The sequence below is a fragment of the Impatiens glandulifera genome, chromosome 6 (assembly GCF_907164915.1).
Source record: "Impatiens glandulifera chromosome 6, dImpGla2.1, whole genome shotgun sequence".
NCBI classification, from domain to species: domain Eukaryota; kingdom Viridiplantae; phylum Streptophyta; class Magnoliopsida; order Ericales; family Balsaminaceae; genus Impatiens; species Impatiens glandulifera.
Window position 1 is genome coordinate 6,996,718 of NC_061867.1, and position 26,869 is coordinate 7,023,586.

The 26,869-nt window shown below is 27.6% G+C and overlaps 2 protein-coding genes and 1 pseudogene across 2 annotated transcripts; all 3 read right to left on the reverse strand.

Annotated features, from left to right (window-relative positions):
* Nucleotides 1-2,644: 2,644 nt before the first annotated feature.
* On the reverse strand, nucleotides 2,645-5,304 carry LOC124941845 (aurachin C monooxygenase/isomerase). Its single transcript, XM_047482205.1, has 4 exons — nucleotides 5,005-5,304; nucleotides 4,616-4,920; nucleotides 3,361-3,553; nucleotides 2,645-3,285 (listed from the first exon to the last, which is right to left on the reverse strand). Exons 1-4 carry the CDS (start codon nucleotides 5,260-5,262, stop codon nucleotides 2,803-2,805), a joined length of 1,239 nt encoding a protein of 412 aa, XP_047338161.1. The 5' UTR covers nucleotides 5,263-5,304; the 3' UTR covers nucleotides 2,645-2,802.
* Nucleotides 5,305-15,103: 9,799 nt separating this feature from the next.
* On the reverse strand, nucleotides 15,104-16,105 carry LOC124941338 (annotated as a pseudogene).
* Nucleotides 16,106-17,557: 1,452 nt separating this feature from the next.
* On the reverse strand, nucleotides 17,558-18,486 carry LOC124941120 (EG45-like domain containing protein). The gene is made up of 3 exons (XM_047481386.1): nucleotides 18,355-18,486; nucleotides 17,855-18,152; nucleotides 17,558-17,776 (listed from the first exon to the last, which is right to left on the reverse strand). The coding sequence occupies exons 1-3, from the start codon at nucleotides 18,476-18,478 to the stop codon at nucleotides 17,770-17,772; spliced, it is 429 nt and encodes a 142-aa protein (XP_047337342.1). The 5' UTR covers nucleotides 18,479-18,486; the 3' UTR covers nucleotides 17,558-17,769.
* Between the last annotated feature and the right edge of the window lie 8,383 nt (nucleotides 18,487-26,869).

The following is a 26,869-nucleotide window of genomic DNA, read 5'->3' on the forward strand; positions in this document are numbered from 1 at the left end:
TAACAAAAAATAGTAGCTAATTAATGATGCTACATATAAAATTGGAGTATTTTCCAATATTAAATTCATAATGTAAATTAAAAAAAATAAATTAAATGAGTGATATTTTTAATACTAAATCATTTATAATTAACCTAAATAGTAAATAATAATATAATATTAATTTATTTGGCAATTTGAAAACTCCAATTTGTATATCTCTATCTTAATTATCAAATAAAAGAAATGAAATAAAATTGGTATAGAATTCAAGAAGGATTTACTTGTTTGGACCATACTATAAAGAAAATATATTGAATATAGAAAGAAAGCAATTATACATATCAAATTGTACAAAATTCCAAAATGGTCTAAATTTACATGTTTCCAAAAGGACCATTGTTATCAAGAGTATCACGCATTTAATTGATCAAAATATTTATGAATTGTATAAAAAAATTATAATTAATATATATAAATAAAATTAAAGGCATCAATGTTGCACTTTAAAAGATTTCACAACACATTCCAATTTCTATAGTACATATAGTTTCTAATAACAAAAATCAAACCTAATTTATTTGTAATTTTTATATGATATTTGAAATTGATTGTGAATTTTATTTTATTTATTACTCAACATTATTGAAAACATAATTCAACCACGTACGTTCAAATAGGACCATATACCTACAAGTAAGGATGACAGCCGGCCACATAAATTATTCATGTCCCATTTTATTTTGGAATTTATTTTACTAACATTTTTTTTCTATTCGGATTTTAAGATTCTCGCATAACACCTTTATATCATATTTAAAAATAATAATTTTTGATAAAATTATATAAAAGAACTTTTTAATGTTATATATATGTTATATATACGGCAATATATTGAATTTTATTATTATTATAAACTAATAAACTTAATTATAAAATATGAAAAATAAATAAATATTATATATATTCAATAATGCTTATTAATATTTAGGACAGAATCGGGATAGAATCGAGACGGTGACACAAATATTATCTTCGTTCCATCCCGGTCAACTACATGTCAAACCGAACGCGGACAAGTTATATATGACAATTTATCAGGTTAATTTTTTTTTTTTGTTAACTAGATAAATATGACACATATTTTAAAATTGGTTGAAATAAAATATTTCTAGTATAAATAAATTTGACTTTCAGTCAATTTCAAAATTAAATATGATATTATTTCCATATATATCCATGATACATATAGAAATAATTATATCTAAAATCTAATCATGTTCCATATTATTGGTGGGAAGTTGGAATATATGTTCCATATTATAGGTTGGAAGTTGGAATATTAAATATTGTCCATTTTGTTTTTTTGTAACTTAGACTAATTTATTCAGAATGAATTAGGAATTACTCACAAAAGTAGATAACTATTCAAATATGCATAGATAAAATATTATAATCTTCACCATTCATAAAACAAGTTAAGTGACCTCATTTTTTAAATCAATACAAAACAAATAGAATAATTCAATTCCAAGACTTATAGGATATCTTGTTGATATTATTACGTAAAGTTTTTTAAGATTTATGGGCTATCATAAATATATATAATATATTTTGTTAATATTATTACTAAGAGTTGTATAAAAATTATGGGATATATATAGAAAAATGATAAACTCAATAAAAGATTTAACGAAAGTAAGTTCACGAATCAACGTGGCATGACATGTGGGTATGAGAGAGAAAATTTTCAAAAATGTCCCGAAACGACGTTTCGTGTCCTGAAACGGTCATTTCGGGACAAAAATAAATTCTTTTTTTTTTCTCTCGAAATGGTCATTTCGGGATCCGAAATGAGTAGTTTCGGAACCTAAAATAAGCGCTTTCGGGACATGGGGACAAACTGACAGGCCACGTCGGATTCGTAGACTTATTTTTGTTAAATCTTTAATTTTGTATATCATTTCTATTTTATATTATTATCTAAAAGTTGTATAAGAATTATGGGCCTATGTATTATAAATAATTAACTTATTAATTAAAGTTGAACTGTATTATATATGTTCTATACAATTATATTCAAAATAAAGAAAATATATTAAAATCAAGATGTCATATATATTAATGATTGTATGTAATTAAATGATGTGAAATTCCCATTTGAGTTGTCCTACTTATATTTGTTTAGTTTTTTTAAGGTAAACTTACAATGAAATTTATTAAGCTTGTAAGCTTTTATTGAAATAATCAATTTCAATAGTATTTGGAACACCTTTTTAAGTTAGATTCTTAAGTTTAAACAATAAAATATTAATAAATTTTTAATGTATATTTAATTTAAGAAATAATTTAGAAATATTATGTTTTTAATTAACTAAATGCAATTAATTTAGATGAAAAATAATTTTTTTGACAAATCTTATACTCTGTTATAAAAAATTGTTAATGAAAATCTTTTTGGAACATACACCATCACAATTATTTTTAAAATTAAATAAATAGAAAGTGTAATTAAATTAAATAAAATCAGTAATTCTTTTAATAATTTTTTAAATCTTGTTACAGAAAAGTTTGTTAGATAAACTTTTTTTTTTAGTATTAAACGAGTATACTTGAGTTTTTAATTAAGTAAAAAAAATATTTTCTTGTCCAGACACATACCTAGTTTCAACTCCAGAAAATGTTTTCAAATAAGTTTAAAATCCTTTCTCGTCTTAAAGTTGGATTTGAACATGAAAATATCGACAAATTTATAAATCTATGAATACATTTTTCTTTTTCATTTTGAAAACGCTTTCTAGAATTCCGAGTTAGAAAGTGTTTTTAAGTAGAGCCAAGAAAGAAAGGCATGTTCCTTTGTTGAAGTTCTCTAAAATCATCAGGACTCGCCATTTTCATATCGAAATCCCCTCGTAGGCCTTGTTTAACACGTCCCAATTGTCTAGAATGCAGAACTTGTTTCGATACGACTGGCAAACGAGTTGTCTGATACTCGTCAAGACCAGCCTTCAAATTATTAACAGATCCCCATTTCTCGATACACTTCCCTAATATGGCTGCATCATTTATAGCCATGTTTGTGCTTCTCAAACCATGAGGGGTAGTAGGATGAGCAGCATCCCCTACTAATACCACCAATTCGTCCCAACATAATTGCTCAATCGGCTCGCAGTCGTATATTACATTTAAGAATGGATCTTTAGTCTCTTTTATGACTCTTACCAATTCGGGTACCCAAAATTTCTCAGCTTCTTCGTGCATCCTCTCGATCATTTCATTGCTCACTTTCATCGTCACTGAATTCCCCTGCATGCACAAAAACCAGTTGTGATTTCAAATAAGTTTATTGGTTGTGTTTCCAAATGTGCCCTGTCAATTTACCTTAAGATCTGGCTCAGGCTGATTGATGTACCAAATCCAATTTATCCTTTTTCGGGGAAGTTCATAAAGAACACTATGTGTTTTGTATCCTAGATCAAAATACAAGCATTTTCCGAGATCTGGATATGCTTGCTTAAGGTCTGTTATGGTGTCGAAATCTAAAACCCCTCTCCAAGCACAATAGCCAGAGTACCTGAAATCATCATACTTCTTTAGTAAACATTGACAAAATTAACAATTATCCATCAAGATTAATAATGATTCTAAGGAATAGAACACTGTCATTCAATGGGTGATTCTGATAACTAAAAGAAAGAAACGGTCAATTCGATCCTACCAGTACAAACAATGTTTGTATCACACCCACATAGTACAAACACTGTCTGTATGCCACCCACATATACATACTAGTATTAGATCGAGCGATCAGTACAGGCCTTGCCTGTATCCCACCCACATATACGTACTAGTATTAGATCGAACCATTGCAGGCACTGTCTGTATCCCACCCACGTACTGGTAGGATCTAACTAGCCGAACTAGTACATGCACTATCTGTATTCCACCCACCTATACATACTATTAGGATCTAACTAACTGAACTAGTACAGGGATTGTCTGTATCCCACCCACCTATACATACGATCTAACTAACCGAACTAGTACAAGCATTGTCGTATCCCACTCACCTATATGTACTAGAACATGCATTATCTGTATCCCACTTACCTATACGTATTGGTAGGATCTAACTAACCAAACTAGTACAGGCATTGTCTGTATCCCACTCACCTATACGTACTAGAACATGCATTATCTGTATCCCACTTACCTATACGTATTGGTAGGATCTAACTAACCGAACTAGTACAGGCATTGTCTGTATCCCACTCACCTATACGTACTAGAACATGCATTATCTGTATCCCACTTACCTATACGTATTGGTAGGATCTAACTAACCAAACTAGTACAGGCATTGTCTGTATCCCACTCACCTATATGTACTAGAACATGCATTATCTGTATCCCACTTACCTATACGTATTGGTAGGATCTAACTAACCAAACTAGTACAGGCATTGTCTGTATCCCACTCACCTATACGTACTCCTATACGTACTAGAACAGGCATTGTCTGTATCCCACTTACATATACGTACTGGTAGGATCTAACTAACCGAAATAAACACAAGAATACTCGGGATTGGGAGCAAGAATATAAACAAAGAATTTCCTGCAGATTATCACAGACCTTAGTTTGAAATCAGGGAGAAATTTCCTCCTAATTGAAGAAAGACATCCATCAGCTGCAACAAGAAGATCACCAACAATTTCAACAATTTCTCCAGATTCATCAATTTCAGTCACTACATTGACACAGTTCTTGTCATGAGAAATCGAGAAAGAAACAAATCGATGACCCCAAAGGAAGATATCATCTGGTAATGAATTGTAAAGGAGACTATGAAGATCAGACCAATGAACTGCTCTGAAATCAAAGTGTTCATCTCTCGTTAATATAGAATTCATACGCTTCTCACAATCCGTTGCTTGATTCTGTATGGATACAGTAACGAATCTATAATTCCATTATCATCTATACTGATTTTATCAAAAAACTATAGATCTACAGTTTCGAACCTGATCAATTGTGAGAGGTAAAGTTGAATTGATAAGTGAATCGGATTCACCAAGCCATGTCTCGATGATTTTCTGAGATAATGGATCGAGACCGATTCCGGCTCCGGTTGGGGTTCCGGTCGGCGGCGAGCGCGATTTCTCGATCACCATCACTTTCCATCCTGCTCCGGTAAGCGCGTGAGCACACGATAACCCTGCTATGCTTCCTCCGACCACCACCGCCGTACCTTTCTTGACCTTAGTTTCTCCGCCGTCCATCCCTCTCTGAAGATTGAAAGCATCTAACGTTAATTTATTAAATTCAATATAAACGGTTAGATTTTTTTTGAAAAAATGTTATATTATCTCACTGGTTGAATAGACAAATCACCTACATATTAATATATTATATTGTCGGTGGGTTATTAATATTTAAAATCTTTTGTAAATTTTACTGACATTCATTAGATGATTCATTAGATCATGCACGAATTTTTAAATTAATGCGGTTCATATGATATACAAACTACATATTTAGGTTATTATTATTGATGCCATATTTAATTTTAGAGAAATCGTCAAACTTTTAAAATGATTGTATTCGTCCTATTCATATTATTTATAATACTCAGAGAATTTACGATTTTGATATTTTTTTTAGTATTTTTTTTATTTTTTATTTTTATTTTTATGTCATATTTTGTTATTATACTTAAATGATTTTTTATTTTTAATACACATTAAACCTAAATACAGGGGCAGAGCCAAGTACAAGTCGGCCCGGGTAGTGCCAAACAAACTATATGTATTTAATCAATAACGACGGTACATTACTGTCGTTATTGGTTATTCCCCGTCGCTAAAAGGTGTTGGCGACAAAACTAGCCCGGATAGATTTTTTTAATAAAAAATTAGCCCGGATAGGTTTCAAATCTGACTCCGTCCCTGCCTAAATAGTTAGAACATCGGTTTAATGGTTAGTTTGATTGGTTACAATTAAAAAATTGATTTAATTTTTTTATCCATTAACAAATTTATTAAAATAAATTAAATATATATTAATTACAACCTATATACTTATTTGTATGTATATGAACAAATACAAATATTATACTATTTAGTAACATAATTCATGGATTACTAACATAATTTTCAAAATACATATCATTATACATTAGAACCTCGATAAATAAATATTCGATAAATGAATAACCTCGTTTAATGAAATAAATTTACTCAGTCCAAACTTGGTCAAATTTGCTTAACGAATAACATCGCTTAATGCATTAACGAATAAATACAAATGAAGTCTTTATATGCCATAGGTAAAAATAAATAAATAATAACTATATTTCAAATAATATATTTTTTATTTATATAATATATCATGAATACATTTCAGCCAATGACTAATTTTCAAACACATTAATAAGTCTTTTTTTTTTTTTTTTTTTCGTAAAATGCCTCTAAAGTTAATGGTTTCTTTTCTCCCCAAAAATACATCCTATCCTTGATTTTGTGTAAAACATGCACCACTTCTAGAATATTTTGATCATGTTGCATCACGTAATTTTGTATAGTGACAATAGCTTGAAAAGCTTCTCTTGAGAACACTTGTGATATAGTGATACTATCATCGGGTTTGGGATCATTTGCCTCATCATTTAGTACATCTTCAATGATTTATCCGTAGGAGATTCTATAACCGAATTATTCTCTTCAGGATAGTTCAGAAGATGTTCAACATCCATCACATTTTTATAGCTCAATTTATAAAAGAGTTTATTTAAATCTTGGACCTATGTAATTAAAGTTTTTTATAAAAGTTATAACTATCGTGAGTTTTATGTACATTTAAATTTAATATATACAAAATGATATAATCACAAAAAAAAAGTCTAAAAATATCATATTTATTGATAAATAAATATTATATTCATTAATCGATAATAAATAATCTCACCAAATAATTTTTTTTGGGACTTATTATCGAGGTTTACGGTTCTAAGAATTTTTTTTTATTAAATATCACATTAAAAATAATTAAATTTATTTATTATTAATATTTGTTATAGTATACTAGCAAATCTTTAAATGTGTGTTATGACATAATATTTATAATATATTATTCATTATTGTCGATTTAAGTTTTTGTTTTGTTTATGTCTTATTTAAATTTTACTTTTTAAATATTTGGTCGATTTAAACGGTTTAAGTGGCTTCAACGACGTTGAACCGAAAAACTGAATCGTTGATATCTGTTTGGTAAAAAAGAAACCATAATGAGTTCGGTTTTATATTCAGTTTAGTTTGGGATGTTTTGAAATTAATTCAAACATGCTCTTGAGTTTTTGAGATTTGAAAATAAGTCCCTAGGTTTTCTTTTAGATATATTTTCTTTCTTTTTAAGTTTAACCCTTCATAAAGTGCCAATTTTATTTGGTCCTTGAACTTCACTAGGGAGTTCAAATTTATTCTTGGATGTTTAGATATTGTAAATTAGTTCCTAGAAGAATTTAAATACTTATGCCCTATGATTTGTGAAGTTAACTGTCATTTTCTTAATTTCAAATGTTCTAAATCAGTCCTCTAACTTATCTAAATATATATCTTTTTTAAAGATGACGCGACTCTCTCCTTTTAAGCTTCAAACGGTTAGTATGTAGACTGAATTGGTTCGACTCCTTAAAAAAAGAACATTAGTAAATAATATATATATATAGATAGATAAAATTTGTTTTTAAAAAAATATAACCACAATAATAATACTAAATAAATGTGAAAAAATATTCATCGGCAAGAATCTTGTTCTTTTATTTGGCTATTAAGCTATCAACAAAAAGTTTTAACAACTAAACTAGTAAGTGTAAATAAGGGCGAGCAAACGGGTAAACTCAACCCGTAGTACTAATTCATATTCAATCCAAATTAAATTTACTCAGCTCATAACTCAACTCATATTATTTACTAATATGGGTTTGGTTACCAAATTATTTTTTCATTTTTTATTTAATATGTATTTGACTAATTTAACACATTTTTATCCGTTTAACACATTTTTAATATGTTTAACACGTTTTTTATATGTTTAATATGTTTTTGACATGTTTAACACGTTTTCCATATTTTTCACATTTTTGATATTTTTAATGCATTTTTTTGTACGTTTAATATGTTTTTGGCACGTTTAACACGTTTTTGACACGTTGAACACGTTTTAAATATTTTTGACATGTTTAACACGTTTTTAACACGTTTGACACGTTTTTCATGATGTTGACACATTTAACTCATTTTGACACGTTTTTCACGTTTTTGACATGTTTAACACATTTTGACACGTTCAACATTTTTCATATATTTGATATATTTAACACGTTTTTAACATGTTTAACACATTTTTAACACGTTTTTCACGTTTAATATGTTTAACACGTTTTTGACACGTTTTGACACTTTTAACACGCTTAACATGTTTAACACGTTTTTGACACGTTTTGACACGTTTAACACATTTCTCTTATTTTAACACGTTTAATATGTTTTTCACACGTTTAATGTGCCAAAACGTGAAAACGTGTTAAACATGCCAAAAATGTGTTAAACGTGTTAAAACTTGTCAAAACGTGTTAACATGAAAAAAATATGTTAAACATGTCAAAAATATGTTGAATTTGCAAAATGTGTTTAACGTGCCAAAACGTGAAAACGTGTTAAACGTGCCATAAATACGAAAATATGTAAAAATGTGTAAAAAACATGTTAAATATACCAAAAACGTGTTAACATGCCACAAACGTGAAAAACATGTTAAACGTGAAAAACGTGTTAAACATGTTAAACATATCAAAAACATGTTAAACGTATTAAAATGTCAAAAACGTGTGAAACGTGCCAAAAATGTGAAAATCGTGTTAAACTTGTTAAAACGTGTTAAACGTGCCAAAAATGTAAAAAAACGTGTTAAACTTGTCAAAAATGTGTTAAACGTATTAAATGTGTCAAAAACGTGTTAAACGTGAGAAAAACATGAAAATGTGTTAAACGTGAGAAAAACGTGAAAACGTGTTTAACGAGTGAAAAACGTGTTATTAGTATTAAAATGTGTTAAACATGCTAAAAACATGTTAAATGTGCCAAAAACATGAAAACGTGTGAAACATGTGAAAAATATAAACAAATGTGTTAAACTTGTCAAAAATGTCTTAAACGTATTAAACATATCAAAAACGTGTTAAATGTGAGAAAAACGTGAAAACGTGTTTAACGTGTGAAAACGTGTTTTTAGTGTTAAAACGTGTTAAACATGTCAAAAACGTGTTAAATGTGTTATAAATATAAAAACGTGTTAAACGTGTGAAAAACGTGTTTTAAGTGTGAAAACGTGTTAAAAATGTCAAAAACGTGTTAAACGTGCCAAAAATGTGTTAAACGTGTGAAAACGTATTAAACATGTCAAAAACGTGTTCGATTTAAAGTTAGAGTTGATTAATTTATATAGAATTAATAATAAAAAATTAAATTAAATTTATATAATTTGAGTATTTAGGTAATTCTCAACCCAACCCAACTCAACCCAACCCAACCCAACTCAACCCAACCCAACCCAACCCAACCCAACCCAACCCATAATCATCACCTAATTAAATTAAAAGTATTTTAAATATAAATTGAACATAATTTCACTCATGAATGAATTGGAAACCTATTATTATATCATAAAATATAAAATAGGACTGATCTCTAGTGGAAAAAGATACACCAATTAAACACCAATCAAGGTTATCTAATGTCAAAGTCACTTGACAAAGTTTATTCAATTTGAGAAATATATATATATATATATATATATATATATATATATATATATATATATATATATATATATATATATTTGTTTGAGATAAGAAATAAAGGGTAATCACATTTTTTCTCAATATTTTATTTTGTGCCGTGCTGACCTGAGTCAACGCAATTTCTTTTAGAGTTGACTTGGGTTGTTATTTAACAATAATATCAATTTATATCATGTGGTGCTTAAATCTTCTAGACAAATCCAGTTATACGTACATATCGATTTTTATTTAGTTCGAAATGAGACTTTACGGTCATAGTTTTCCGTTTAAATTTAAAACGATTTCAGATGAAATTAAACCCGTGACTTTTTAGTCTTTTTAGTCTTTTAAGTTAACTTTTAACACTGAGCTACCTTAATGAAATACTTATTCACAATTACTTATATTCATACCGATTAATTTTGATTTAGGTCGACAATATTGTAGTTGCATTCCTACTTGTAAGAACACAACTTTATTAATCGAATGAAAACAGCAAAAAGACGGCCAACATTGATTATTAAACGAGAAAAAAGTTCAAGTTGAACATGTGATGGGTGGTCCACAATACAATTCTAAGGACCTAAGTTAGTCATTTATTATATAAGAAGTTTCAAAAGTATATATTAAATTTAATTTAAATTTAAATCATCATTTAATATGCATGAAAATGATATTACCAAACAAATATGTTTGACTATATCATGATTGAAGGCGAGATTCTAGACGAATGATCAAATTTTCAATTTTCCACCTTGATTTAGATTGTTTGTATTAGATTATTTAAATAATTTAATTTAAAAGTCACTCTTCTTCTTTCATCATATTATTCAATTTATAATTAAAATATTTTTATTTTAAATTATTATTTTTTATTTTATGATTATATATTATACCCTTTAAATATTTTTATCATAAAAATCTCATCTCTTCCAAATTAGTATCAATCATTATTTTATAATTATTTAAAAGGTTTATGCAATTATATTTCTTTTCCAAATTAGTATCAATCATTGTTTTATAATTATTTAAAAGGTTTATACAATTATATAAATAGAAATGATAGTCATTTAAACATAATAATAAAAATAATATAAAAATACAAGAGTTAACTTTGTTATCAAACACATTCAAAACAAGGAGATTAACTATTTGGCATAATTTTGAAACTTAGTCCGATCATCAACCCGGTAAAGGGACTGGGTCATTGGGTTACTAGTTCAACTGGTGAGTCAACTTATTCAACTAATGAATTTCATGTAATACAAAAAATAGCAAAAATTCATCAAATTGTTTATACAATAATAGTCAAAACTAGATATCAAAATTCAAAATATTGTTTCTAAAATAGATAATTTACCCATATATAACTAGAAATAGGTAAACCCAATGAAATTGATTTTTTTTATATAAAATAGGATGAACCCGCTGGATTAACCCGGGCTGCCAGATTTTCGGTCTAACCGGCGGGGTTGACCGAGTTTAATTGGGTTGATTGCATTTCTGATTTTTCCATCAACCAGCCCGGTTTGACAACTGGTTCATTGGGTTTGTCGGTCCGACCTTTTAGAGTAACAATGAAAACATAAGCCAAAAATAATAACCAACAAACAAATATAGCATAAAATTTATCGTTAATAAGCTCGGAGATTCTAAAAAAAATTAATGAATTCATCAACTGCTTCCACTTATTTTCAGAATAGATTTCCTTCTAGATTAATAATTTTATTTTAATATTATAAAAAATATTAAATATTGTGATAATATAATTATCATAATTACTTTTTTATAAACTTAATTTAATGGATATTTATAAATACTCATATTTCTCTCCATTCTAATAATTATATTTTCTCCTAGTTTAAATGACAAATATTATAAACTTGTTATAAGTTACTTCAAATGTCAAGGGTAGGGGTAGATACTGGAGAGATTAAAGGTCAAGAATTCAATTTTAATTAAAACAATAAAATTTAAGTGATATCGTGCTAACTTTCAAAATAAAAAAAAATAAAAATATTATAAAAGAATAAATTAACAATTATATTCACTAATTATTTTTAAAATTTATTTTAATTTCAAATCTTAAAATTCTTTTTATAAAAAGAGTAAGTAGTATATATATATATAGGTTTTTGGTTGTCACTGGTTATTTTATTTTTCTGTTTGTAAGATGTCCATGAAATAGTAGGACATGAGAGTAATTTAATTAGGCACACATGAAACAAAACATTATATTAGAAAAAATAAAAATACATGAAAAATAATTTAAGAGAAAAAAAAACAAATATTATATACCACAAACATTACAAAATTAACGTGCATGAAAGTTTTCAAAATGACGATGATCTCTTTACTAACCGATTCCATTAATATTTGATCGAATAATATTATAATAATGACGTTATGAATTATACACATTGGTCAAATACAATCATTAAAATACGATGATTCATTTCTAATCAAATATTCCACTAAAATATAATAAAAATGGTAACTCAGTGATTTAGATCTCATATTTGTTGAGTTGACACTTTTGAATGGCAGAACCATCGCCCGATAAATGACATTATGTCTAAAAGGGAAATTTGATGAAATGGCCCTCATAAGAGGTCTAATTCCAAAAAAGGCCCACGGTTGATAAAGTTGGCAAAAAGGGCCTTTTTGCCCTGTGAAAAGTCTGTAATACCCCTTGCGCGCCTGTTTTATCGCTCAATTACGAGAAATGTATTTCTCGCATTTGGTGCTCAATTACGAGAAATGTATTTCTTGCATTTGGTATTTCTCGCATTTGGTGCTCAATCACGAGAAATGTATTTCTCGCATTTGGTATTTCTCGCATTTGATATTTCTCGCATTTGGTATTTCTCGCATTTGGTATATCTGAGTATATATATTGAGATTCGGACATTTCTCGTTAGGGTTTCGAATCGATCTACAATAAACTACGAAAGAACAATCTCCAATAGAAGACGTGATCGCGATGCATTCATCTCTGGATATCAGATTAACACACATACATGACGACGACTCAAGACAAGAACGCCTTATCATCGGAGGCTCCACTTGCCCCCGTCACCGTCGAACGCAATGTTCGCTCCGACCTCGACACCACACTTCCAAAGGCTTGTATGTATTCTCTAGCTAGATCTTGTTCTTTCAAATTATTAAATCTTTGAGATTGGGTCTTTCATCAAATATGCAGACTTGGCTAGATAGGTCAACTGAGTTTGAAGGAAATGGTTGGTATTATATGAGATTAGAAATTCGAATCCCTAAAGTTGGATCTTTTCTCTCTGTGATTAATTGGGTTTTTTCGTTTCTTCTTTAGTTCTAAGGGTTTTCGTCTTATGTATACAGGATAAAATGAATCACCAAAGATGTTATAACAACAGACAAGGAACGAATCCGAGAGATACACTGCCGGAAAAGGTGGATTTAAGTATCGAGATGTTTCTTAGGTTGTTGGTTGTTGGATTTCTACAAAAGTAAATTTGATTGTCTTACATATACTTCAGATATTCATACTCTTGTGTTTTATCTGCCAATTAATCACAGGCCTACTGAAAATGTTGATCTTGATAATGTAGAACAAGATTCATTGAATACACAATTGTCATCTTCTAATATTGGATTTAGGCTTCTCCAAAAGATGGGTTGGAAAGGAAAAGGTCTTGGGAAGGATGAACAAGGTAAATAAACATCAGTTCTCCTATTGAAGTAGATTGATTATAATATGTTATAGCAAGGTTTTATGGGTGAACTGGCTCTCAACATAGACATTAGAATTGAACATTTCTTCAGGAACTTCATTGTTTGTGCATCTGTTATGTTTTCTCTATCAAATAATTGGGTAGTAAATTATTTTTTCGGTTTATATTAAGGAATAATTGAGCCAATAAGGTCTGGTATGCGGGATGCAAAATTGGGAGTTGGAAAACAGGAAGAGGATGATTTTTATACTACTGAAGAAAATATCCAAAGGAAGAAACTTGACATGGAGTTAGAGGAGACAGAGGAGATTGCTAAGAAACGAGAGGTATGTTTTTTGCAGTTTGTATGTGTGCATACCCGGATAATTGGAGCTTGATGCTTGCTTTTTTTTTTTACAAAACCAACATTTATTAGCAGAAGGCAGCACATATTTCTTTTATATGTGTGTCTTTTGAGGGGAATTGGTATCATCAAGTTTGGAAGGTCTTGAGAATTTCGTGCAGTTTTTATTACCTGGTTTCTTGCTTCTACTGCCAAGGTCCAAGATTCTACAAAACAAGCTAAGCCAAAAAGGGAGACAATTGTTTTTCATTGTTACTTCTGTTGGGACTCTTGTCATTGTTGTTTCCTAATTAGGCAGTTTCTTATGTTGGTTAGATTTCAAACAATAGCTCGACAAAGAAGAAGGCAAAGATTCCAATAGCTTCAATTTTTGGGAATGATAGTGACGAAGAACAGTGAAATATGTTTGTTGGGTTGAACCAGAATCTGTTTAAGTTTGTAAACTATTATTGTCTTTATGTCTCTCTTTTGCATCATCTTTAAGCAAATATTATGCCAATTATAGTTTATTTATGGAGTTTTTACAGTCAGATTGTTAAGTGAAAATTACAGTTTATTTGTGGAGTTTTACAGTTAGTTTCTATCCAAATGTTTATTATTTTTTTTTGCTAAACTCATTATGTTATTAAGACCGCAGGCTGAAAAATATCTGTTTTGAAATAATTTTATGAATATGAAAATCGAAATCAGATGATAATTGACAAATCGTTGTCTGGTTTCATTTTATGAGTACAAATTTATAAGCATTTTTCATCATAAAAATGCACAATCTCTTAAAGTGATAGCTAAAATATCCTCTATAAAAGATACAGATTTTTCTTTATTTCATGTCAATCCGACAGACTCATGTTTCAACAACTGGAATCATGTCAATAAGAGGCTAACTATGGAGAAATTAAGAGGCTAACTATGGGCCTTGATAAGAACACAAAAACTCCTTGTGGCTTTTGCTTTGTCCTGTAAGAATTGTTGACATTATATATGTTGGTATTAGATATAAACCCTTTAACCATCTACTTTATTTATTCCCCGTTTTCTTGACTAGATGTTTTACATATTTGAATAGCATGTTTGGTATGACCCAAAATTGAAAACACTCACATACATCAACATTCATAAATATGTTATGTGTATCACAAGAATTGAAAGGGTATATGATTCTAATCTCAGTTGTGAATCAAAAAACAAAATTGACAAGTTTTTAAAAGCAAAAGAGTCCCCCGACTTTATCAGACAATAGCATTGGCAGCACTTGCAATTCTGGGTCATAAATCAGCACATTCCTTCCTAATTGGACCAGTAATGGCAGAACCTTGTTTTTTACCATTAAACAAATAATTGTGAGTGAATGAATGAGGCCTAAAGATGATATAGTAATTTAACACATTTTGAGACATTTTTTACCTTTCATTTCTCTCTTAAGATTCACTATCACACCAACATTATCTGCATAGTAACAACATATTTATCAACCAATATATTTATATATTACAATCAACAAATTTCATATATAAAAAAGACCGAGAAGTAGGTAAGACTTAGAACGCAAATAATGAGTATAGTGTTTCTAAATACATCATTCATCATACCATAAACTCTATTCATTATCCTTAATACTCTTTCTTTAATATCTTAATGGGTATATACAATACCCAAATACCCTTGAAAACCAATACTAAAGAAAAACTATTTCTAAATCCTCAGCATAACAAATAAGGGATTGTATCAATCAGATCGTGAAAAGAGTGGGTTCTTGTCTAACTGTTCTAGTAAAGAATAACAAAAAAATGGTTAAACAAATAACAAGTTATAACACAAAACAAAATCAAAATATACTAAATCACCTTCAAAATACATGAACACTCCATCCTTTCGGCGTCAGGGCTTGCGTTGTCTAACAATGACAGCAAGCATGAACTTCTTTCTCAAATCAGGTTTCCCTTTCTTCACCGTCGCAATAACCATATCTCCCACACAAGTATACAACAATCGATTCAAACGACCCTTGATCCCCTTCACTGATATGATGTAGAGATTCTTCGCGCCGGTATTGTCAGCACAGTTGAGCGTAGCCGCCACAGGAAGACCCAGTGACATGCAGAACTTGTTTCCCGCCAATCCTCCGCGACCTGAAACGCGTTGTTTTTCAACATTGAATTACTATCAAGTATCAAGCAATTAGTTAATAGAGAATTGTATAGAAGATGAAAACACTAACCTTGTTTCGACATTTTGGCAGCTTTAGAATACATGGACAGTGTGAAATTAGGGTTTTAGAGTATTTATATGAGAACCCTAAATTTAGGGTTCGTGGCCGGATAATATTTACCAAATGAGAGAAATACTAAATGCGAGAAATACATTTCTCGTAATTGAGTCTACTGTCATTGTTAGAAACGCAAGCCCTGACACCGAAAGATGACTATTTCATTGTCATCTTGATCAAAGAAAGAAAAATGTTGATGGAGGACACTCATGCCATATTGAGGGTGCCCTATTGTTTCTTGTGGATGGTCCATATCAGGAGCAGTCGACCCTCTAGCCAAGTCTTCATATTTGATGAAAAATACCCAATCTCAAAGATCTAATAATTTGAAAGAACAAGATCTAGCTAGAGAATACATACAAGGCTTTGGAAGTGTGGTGTCGAGGTCGGAGCGAACATTGCGTTCGACGGTGACGGGGCAAGTGGAGCCTCCGATGATAAGGCGTTCTTGTCTTGAGTCGTCGTCATATATGTGTATTAATCTGATATCTAGAGATGAATGCATCGCGATAACGTCCTCCATTGGAGATTGTTCTTTCGTAGTTTATTGTAGATCGATTCGAAACCCTAGTCATTTTCATATATTTTACAAATGTCTGAATCTCAATATATACTCAGATATACCAAATGCGAGAAATAGAAAATGCGAGAAATATCAAATGTGAGAAATACCAAATGCGAGAAATACATTTCTCGTAATTGAGCCAATGCGAGAAATACCAAATGCGAGAAATACATTTCTCGTAATTGAGCCAAATGCGAGAAATACCAAATGCGAGAAATACATTTCTCGTAATTTAGCCAAATGCGAGAAATACATTTCTCGTAATTGAGCGGTAAAACAGGCGCGCGAGGGTATTACAGACGTTTTACAGGACAAAAAGGCCCTTTTTGCCAACTTTATCAAACGTGGGCCTTTTTTAGAATTAGACCTCTTATGAGGGCCATTTCATCAAATTTCCCGTCTAAAATCTTTAACCAGACTCATTTGAAAACTGTGAAAAGATTGAGAATTGAACAATTTATCGAATAGGAAATATCGAACTTTACAATATATTTTTTACATCTATTTTTTTAGATTAAAAATCGAACTCACAATATTTTGTATAGAAAAAATAAACAATTGAACCATTGAGTTGCACTCTCTCGACATCTCACATTTGGCAACGCCATCTCCCCGGTTCTTTCACTCAACTAAAAGAAATTACTTTCATATTTCAAATGATAACATTTTGTTTTTTTCAAACAAATTAGTACACTTCTAAGTAAAAAGTTAAACTTTAGACAAACTATTCTTTAATGGTTTATATTTTAAATGAGAGTTAAGACAAATTAGTGACCCATAATTAATGTAAAAACAACTGTGACACAAATCGAGAAATTGAAGAATAAATACAAAAACAACTCTAGAAAAAACTAGACCAAAATAGTCCAAATAATTAATTATACAATAAAAGTTAAAACCGTCCGTGACATAATTTGATCCGCCCGTGATAAAGCTATACTTTTATATTAAGAAATAAATAGATCACATTCACACATAATTTAAAAACAAATATCTAAAATGTAACTTTGACCATATTCAACGATAAACCCTAGTTAGTGCATGATGACTTGGTATCCATTATCTCAAACCCTGCACCCAAAAATACATTATATTAAAAAAAAATTAAATAATGAAAATAAATTAATTAGCATAATGAAATATTCTTACTGTTGAAATTCAATATTAGCTATAGATGGCCAACCATTTGTAATAGTATAAAAAGCAGTTGTCGATAATACAATTGTTGCATCCCTTGAAGGACGAGAATTCGATGTCATTGCCCTATCAACTATCCTAACCCTAATCGCCTGACCCGCGTTACAACTCGAGGGTGCCGCCGTACTTATACAACCTACCAAATATTGTCGACCACAAGCCGCCCCGTTATCCCATATTCCTTCGCCCGCTGCCGCAAACATGTTGTTTGTCGGAAATTGAGAACCGTCGCTCCCGAAACAAGCCGTCGCTATTTATAGATAAATAAATTTAATTTAATTTTTTTTACAATTTGAAAATTATAAATAATAATATTAAAGGTAAATCTAATAATTGAAAAAAAAATTCATTTTTCAAGTCAATTCACGTATTGACATATATTTCCGACATTTTCGTGACATTATTCGTAACACCAAATTTGTATAACGATTAAGACTAAGACTTAGACTTACGAGTATAGGGAGGGTTATAATGGGAAGCTGAGCCGACGTCTGCTTGAGAGAAGAGAGGATAGAGAGATGTAAAGATGAAGAGAGAAAAACACCATTGATGATGATAACAAGGTGGTTTAGACATGTTCTTGATCAAATGGAATTTATTAATTCTACTCATAATGATTATTGCAGGCCTTATCTATAAATAGACTATAAAAGTCAACACGGTTTTGACTTTTTTTATTCATTCAACTTTATTCTCATCTTATTTATGTGCTCAAGGTTTTATTTCCTTTGAAATTGGATTTATTTTCTTTGAAATTGGATATCATTTCACACTTTCTTATTTTATATTAGTTTCATTATTATATTCATGATTTAAAATATTAAAATATTCTTTAATTTAAATTATTAATTTTTATTTTATTTTTGAAAATTATTCATTTAATAAAAAATCGTTTAATCACAACGAATAAAAACATGACATATTTTTTATTTTATTATTATATATCAATAATTTTGTAAGTCATTTAATTTAAAAAAGAATTATTATTTTCTTAAAATCATTACCAATTATTATTTATTTATTTTTATTAAAATAACTCTATTCTTACGTATGCCTAACATAATTAACTTTTATTTATATATGAGATGATGATCCCTAACTTCAATTGAATGAATATTTTTGTTCTATTTCGAGGTATATTTTACTGTATTCATGTCTCGTTCGGTTTTGAAAAATCCGGATGAGGCACTATTTATACTATATTCTATAATAAATAAATAAAATTTATGATCAAGTTATTTAAAATGAATCGTTTATATTTTAATATTATTAAAAATTCATATCATTATAAAAAATAAACTTAAAAGTCTTCTAAAAATAAAAAATAAAAATTTAGTTATGTTATATATTTAATTATATTTAATAGTATAACTCGGGTGAAATTAGGGAGATATCAGGACGGAGTCGAAGTAGGGAACAAATATATCATCTCCGCCTTATTCCCGGTCAACTATATATCAAACCGGAAAAAACCGCCCCCAAGCATTGCAATTTGGATCGAATACCACGGATATGTATTATAATTGTCATCGTTATAAAAGAACAAAATCACGAGTTCGATTCTCATTTAAATCATCTTAAATATAAATAATTATCGTAGGTGGCTTTTCTTGGTTCAAAATATATATTGTGGTTTAATTTTATGAAGAAAAAAAATTGTATAAAATATAATTTGTTGTTACAAATTAAGAAAATAATATTTAAGCATGAGAATCGACAAATAAAAATATTTATTATTAAACTAAAAGATTAATACATTTTTTACTGAACAAATTTTTTTGTGATAGACAAAACCAAAAAATTATAATCATCATAAAATTCAACAAACATAAAAAAAAAATGTACAATCTATACCAAAATCATTCACACCATACAAATTATATGAAATGCTTAAATTAGTTTAAAAAAGAAGGATATGACAGAGAAGTTATTACCAAAATGTGGAGTATAAGGAACCCTATGAGTGTAAAATTTAATTAGCATCACAATTATTGAGTAGGAATTACTTTACAATAGCTTATATTATGATTAAAGACAAGAAAAATACCAAAACAGTTATAAGCAACTAACTCAAGAATTAGATTTGGGATAAACTTAAATAAATAAATAAATAAATAAACAAACGAATTATTGAAAATAATAATAATTGTTTAGTAATTAAAATATAACATAATTATTGATATCATAAGTTTATTTATGCTTTTTCATCCAAATATAAATCAAGATTCAAATTGTTTGAAACATGTAAATCTCAAGTGTTTTAAAAGGAATGATTTTTAATATAGACAGGACAATTTTGAAATCCAAGTTCATATGCTTGTTTTCATATGTCCTCATATTTATATATTTCTTTTTAATGTATTGAATCATGTCATAAGTACTATCTCAACTTAAAAGTACACATGTAGTAGGTAATATAACACATAATAAATTCTTAAATGTGGTATTAATTAATATAATTTTTTACTGAATTTATGTTAGTTAATAATTAATTTAACTATGTCTGACCCTTTAATTAGTCCTCTTCTTCTTTTTTCTGAATTAAATATTTTTTTCTCTTAATTAAAATTATTTACACTAATGATTAAAGTAGATTTTCAGTTTAGAAAAGAGTGATTTTATGAAAATTAGTTTTATCGATCAACATTTTAATTAATAGATCACTTAAGATTTAAGATTATTATTTATATTTTAAATTTTGTATATATATATATATATATATATATATATATATATAATTTTTATGACAGAAAATTTAAAACAAATCATTCAAACTCAATTTAAAAAAAAAAAAAAAACTGTATAACATTACCAAAAAAACTTAATAAAAAAAAACTGTCACATGTTCATTAGAGTATATTTTGATTAGAGTATTGAACATATAACGATGAGTTGAAATTGGAAGTTCAAGTTTTATATATATCATTTTTAATTATATTTTTTTTATAAATTAATCGTTCGAAGTTTTAAGGGCAAATCAATCCACAAACAACTTGATTCATGTACATGTGAGTTTTGCACTTTTTATATTTTTTTTAAAAGATTAGACTGCGGACTGACTGTGTTTTTTACTCTTTTTAATAACATTTCTGGGATCTGAATCGGACCTAAATGAGAATGGTAGTCAAGTATAATTTTATATATTACCTAAAATTCGAATGAATTTAAGTATAAAATAAATGTAATTAAATTATATTTTAAATTAATTAGGCAGGTGGCTAGGTCTGATCATGTGTGCCTTTTATACAAAAGTATTAATTATTATTTTGTGTCTGCAAAGTTTGAAAACATGGTCAAAGTTTATGAACTTCTTTTTTCCTTTGTTCCAACTTTTTTTTTTTTTTTTTTTTTTTTATAATGAGTTGTTTTCTTTTTATATGGGTCTTTAAGACCATCTCCAACCCAAAAACCCATTTCTAAACTCAAAAGAATATTTTCAGAATATTCTTTTTTATACCAACTTTTTAACTTTATTAATATTATCTATATATTTATCAACTTTATAAATTTAACCTCAATCTTTTCTTATTTGTTTATAAAACAAAATTTAATTATAAATTAACAATTCATACACATAAATATTATTTAAATAAATAAATTATTAAATACTTAAATAAATTATATATAAATATGAAAAGATTATATATTAAAGATTATAAATATATAAAATTAGAGAAATATTTAATATAAAAATAAATAAAGAAATTCTTAACTAAAAGAAACACAAAAGTTGAAGGACATGATTACATTTTATACCTAATTGCAGTGATTAATAGTATGATGAATAGTATGTTATTGCAGGAGCCTAAAGTTTATATTTAATATTAGAGGATTAAATGTTAAATAATATATATTAGATCTTAAGTTTCAAATAATAATTTTTTTTAGATTAATACCTCAGAAGTGTGTGATATTAGTACTAGCTAGGCATCCACCTAACTGACATTATCCCGATCTAACCTTGAATTACTTCCATGAACAGTAATTTACTGTTTACGAAATACTTCAACATTCATATTAAAAAAATGTTAAAAGATATTTTCTTAACTTCATATTTCTATATCATCGTCATACATTAAATGCGTAAAGACTTTTCGTAAAATTTATATTTAAAGTCATCGTGTCCACATTAATCCAATATTCTAGATACATAAATTAAGTGATAAATGTCTGATTCGATAATTATATTCATTATCTCTTTCATTCTCTCTTACATGCACATATTAGTGTTATAATTTTTTAATTTTTTTTGTTAGTAAGTAAGTTTACTCCTAAAATCATAAATTATTTAATTTATTTATATTAATATATTAATAAATGAGAATATATAACTTAGTAACCAACACAAATTAATCATACTTATTTATAATAATATGATCAAAATTCAAATAAATGTATAATTCATACTTAAACATTATAATATACATAATAGATTATTAACTAAATTTGTTTTTCACTAACAAAATAAAAACATAATTAAAATAATAATCCAATAATAATAATATGAGTAATTCAAATTAAAGATGAGAGAAAATAATGATTTATTGATATGATAATGATTTATTTGAATACATCTAAATAACTATATAATTCAATCCCTCTTAATCATATCATCTAATTGCATATATATTTCTTTAATAGTATTGATTTCTCATTTATCTTAAATAGCTAAATTGATTCCTACCAAATAAAAAATCACTAATTATACTCTAAATTCATTTATCATTAATTAATGGAAAAAAAATGAAAGAATATGTTTCAGATTCGGACATCAGGGTTAGGCTAAAAAAATTAATTTATTAAAAAAAATAACATCTTATTGAGATTTTAATTTAAATGAAATAATATTTGAAATATATTTTAATTAAATTTAATAATATTTATTTTTTTTTCGGTATTTCGAAAAAAGTTTATAATGCGTCAATTTCATTCTCACCCTACTTTTATTTTATTTTATTTTATTTTATTTTGTGTCTATCCTTAATCCATCACACCTTCCTCATTATTTTTTTAATTTTTTTTAATAATAGTTTATTATATAAAGAAAGTTATCACGATTAATCATAATGATTGCATTCTTAATCAGAATTTGAACTTATCTTAATCAGGATTTGAACTTATCACTCTACTTTATATATTAAACTAATCATTGTTTTGAACCACTATCTAATTGGAGTTGGATTTGATTTTTTTTTTATTTACTTAAGAATATTTTTATTTTAAATATTTTTGTCAGAGTATTGATTTAAATGAGATAATGTTCTTGTATATATTTTAATTATGTATATATTAACAAATTTAGTTCATTAAATTACACTATAATTTCAAGTGTTTTCAAATAGGCTTAATGTATGTAACATATTTAAAGTAAGATAAAAACAATTCCTCTGAAAATCCAATTGTTTCTAATAAAATATAGAGTATAGACAGTTGAGCTAAAACAAAAGAAAATCAATTTAAACAATTATTAATAAATATACCTTTTTTTTCTATAATCTTGAAGATATTTAAGACCATCTTAAGGATGAAAGAAATTTTGTTTTGTTTAATTTATCAATTAGTTTGGATCAATATAAAATCTAAATTCTCAACCATTTTCTAAACTGATAGCCCAATTTAATATCAATTTTAAGCCCAATTTGAATTTAGAACATTATTTATATGGGTTCGAATTGAATTGAATTGCATAGTATAAAATTTAAACTTCTTTTAATGTAACATATTTTTAGTAAGTAATTATTTATTGACAAATACTATTTATTTATTTTTAATGTAGGAAGAAAACACAACACCCAATACAACTGTGACATTTGATCTTTAGAAAGTACTCTTGTTCCTTCAACTATTTTATTAGAGTTATGGACAAATATTTATTAATTTTAAAATTACTATATGTCAAAATTTGAGTCTTCAAAAGTATGTATCTATTAAGGCCTTGTTCGGATTGGGTTTTTAGAGAAAAAAATAATGATTGATTATGATTTTGAGGAAGTGATGATTATTTTTTGGTAAAAAAATTGAAAGGTTATTGATATATATGAATAAAATAAAAAATAGAGAATATTTTGGTTAATAAAATGAGTAGTGTGATTATTGAGAAGTGATTGATTGAAAATTTAATTTTGGATAAGTTTTTTAAAAAACTCAAAGAGAACGACGCCGAAGATAAAGTCAGTCCAAACTCCAAATTCAAATTTAAAATAATAATTGGGCCACTATTTTCTGGACTATGGCTTTTTAAAACCTTTAAAAATTTTAAATTAAATAAGTTATTTGATTCTTAATTTTTTATTTCTACAATTTAAACATGTATGTTCATACTAATAGAGAAAAATAATGATAATAAATCTGACCTAATTTGTTGTTTAAGGTCAACCAACATATATAATTAACCTTATACATGTGTGTTTAATTTAGAAATATAATTTAATTAGACCACATATATTGTAATCAGATCTAACAATATATAATAATGAAATCCCAATTATTATTATATTCAAAAATCATAATGCCTAATGATCTTTATGTTCTCATTATACTATCGTGGTGTAGTGGGTTTTGAATTTATATTTTATTTAGATTATTTTTACTAACGTTCATGCCTCTCTTATTTCTTTTTTTTTTTTTTTAGAACGCTAGCTAGGTTTCACTTCTCTTTTGAAGTGCAACTAATTCTCTCGGGTGAAATGCATAGTTTGTAACACATTTAACTATTTAATCAGGCACAAAACATGTCGGACCACAGAGAGGTTGGGATATTAACCTCTTATTGCCACTAGACTAGAAGAGGGGACGATCTCTTGATTTTTTATAACACTGTCGATTTATAAAACACTAACTCAATCTAACGAAATCCCGCGAAGAAGAAATGGAACATGTGGTGCTTGTTGTCCTCTATTTAATTGAAGCTCTTAAGATGAACATGGAAATGTCTTGTTCAATGTTTTGTTTTAATAAAATGGCAATACTCTTGAAGATGACAGCTAAAATTAAATTAATTTATAAGGTGGGCAGTGTGAATAATGTGCAATATGATTAAATATATTAATTAGCTGTCACATTAATTAATTTCATTAATTATGTTATGCAAATCGAATTAGGTAATGAAAGAATCTTCAACGGTTAGTCTCCTCACCCAAACTTCACATTCATAATTCATAAATATATTAAATTTATTATGAACTATAAATTATTTATATATTTATGGATCTCAAAATTACTAATTTCAGTTATTTATTTGGCATAATATAAGCCCCTTTCGATTATCTTTTTTAAATTTTAAGCATCAACTATTAACAGGGCCGACCCTGAGTAAGCCCAGCAAACCCTCGGGCTAGGGCAACTCACTCCCCAAGACAGCCCATTTATTAAAAATAGTAAGATATTTTATTAAATTTGTTATAATTTTAAACATAAAGTATTGTAGTTTTGATATTGAAGATAAGAACGTAAAACTTTTACTTGATTATGACTTCAAATTTCACCAAAAGTTATTTTTTAAAACAATTTTTTAAATTAAACTTAGGGCAACAACAAAAATATCGATCTTTTTCTACTCGAAGCTGGGCATCCTAAAGCTCGGGGCCAACTCTGATTATAACTATTTCTTTTTAAGTTATAAATTATATTATAGAGATTCTAGAAATGGATTTTCTTGACCTTATTTATATTTTATATTAAAGGGTAATCTTTTCAAATGTGTAATTCATAAAATGTTTTGCTAATAATATATAATAATCTGAGTCTAGCTGAGTTTTGAGAATTTCTATTTGGATACATGAAGCTTTGAGTTTCTTTAAAAATTTATTTTCTATATTTACTTATTTTTATGTTTGTTAGTTCTAATTTGGTTGAAACAATTATTATCTTTTAATATAAATTACAGTCTTTATATTTAAGTCTTTCTTTAATAAAAAAATTTGAAATTATTATGTTGATAGGTGGGGAATTAAATTTTATTAATTATTTAAAAATAATTTATAAACATGTAGTATTTAAATTATTGATTGAATATGGTTAGATATTAAAAAAGTCAAACCACATAGCATCAAATACATTGGATATAGTTTGATTTTTGTTGAAATGATCCATCTAATAATATTATGAAATTATTATTCCATTTATAATTCTAAAGTGAAATCAAACAAATAAATAAAAATTAATAGCAAAATCCTCCTAAGAGAGTAATGGTATTTCTGATTAAATATGTCGGTTTTTTTTAGTTTCTTTTCGAAGATCTACAAGTTTAATAACCTATTAGATATTAGATAATGTGGTTGTATTTTCTTTTAATGTTATGATTTATAGTTGTACTTAAATAATTTTTATTATTTTTAATATATATAACCATGCATTTTAAAACATTATAAAGATACACAACACGCGCTTGAAATTGTTGAAAGTTATAATATTATTACTCTCCAACCAAATTATCTACCATAAATAATATGAATATAACCTAATTATTTTAGACCGACAAATCTAACCGCCTCAATCCATATTTTCTAACACGCACAAATAATTTCTTGCATAATCCAATGGATATACCCCAAATACTAGCAACACATTTACAATATAAAAGAAGATGAAGGGTCGTCTCCACGTTTTGAGTCACATACGACATGTCGACATTCATTTACCCACCGGGAATTGCACTCCATTTGAAAAAATAGATCTAAGTAAAACTCTATACTCTCATCATTTTTCCAACAAAACACAATCGAAACTCCCCTATCAAAAAGAGAATAATAATGTCCTAGGTTAAACTTATCAATATCCCCCATACAATAGACAAGATTTAAGATCTATTAGAACGAATTTTAGATTGAATAAATTATTAAAATTTAATTTAAGTTGTTAATAAACTAAACTAAATTTTCATGACAAATAAGATTTATTACAATATCAAAACGATACGAATCTGAATAAAATCAATATATATATAAATCTAAAATATGACAGCTATCA

Excerpts from the sequence above, each read along its gene's own strand:
- LOC124941845 (XM_047482205.1), bottom strand. The coding sequence starts at position 5,262 with ATGGACGGCGGAGAAACTAAGGTCAAGAAAGGTACGGCGGTGGTGGTC. Across the intron at positions 4,921-5,004 it reads TACCTCTCACAATTGATCAG|AATCAAGCAACGGATTGTGA; the intron begins GTTCGAAACTGT and ends GTATCCATACAG. Across the intron at positions 3,286-3,360 it reads AGCCTGAGCCAGATCTTAAG|GGGAATTCAGTGACGATGAA; the intron begins GTAAATTGACAG and ends TTGTGCATGCAG.
- LOC124941120 (XM_047481386.1), bottom strand. The coding sequence starts at position 18,478 with ATGTCTAAACCACCTTGTTATCATCATCAATGGTGTTTTTCTCTCTTC. Across the intron at positions 18,153-18,354 it reads TTATAACCCTCCCTATACTC|CGACGGCTTGTTTCGGGAGC; the intron begins GTAAGTCTAAGT and ends ATCTATAAATAG.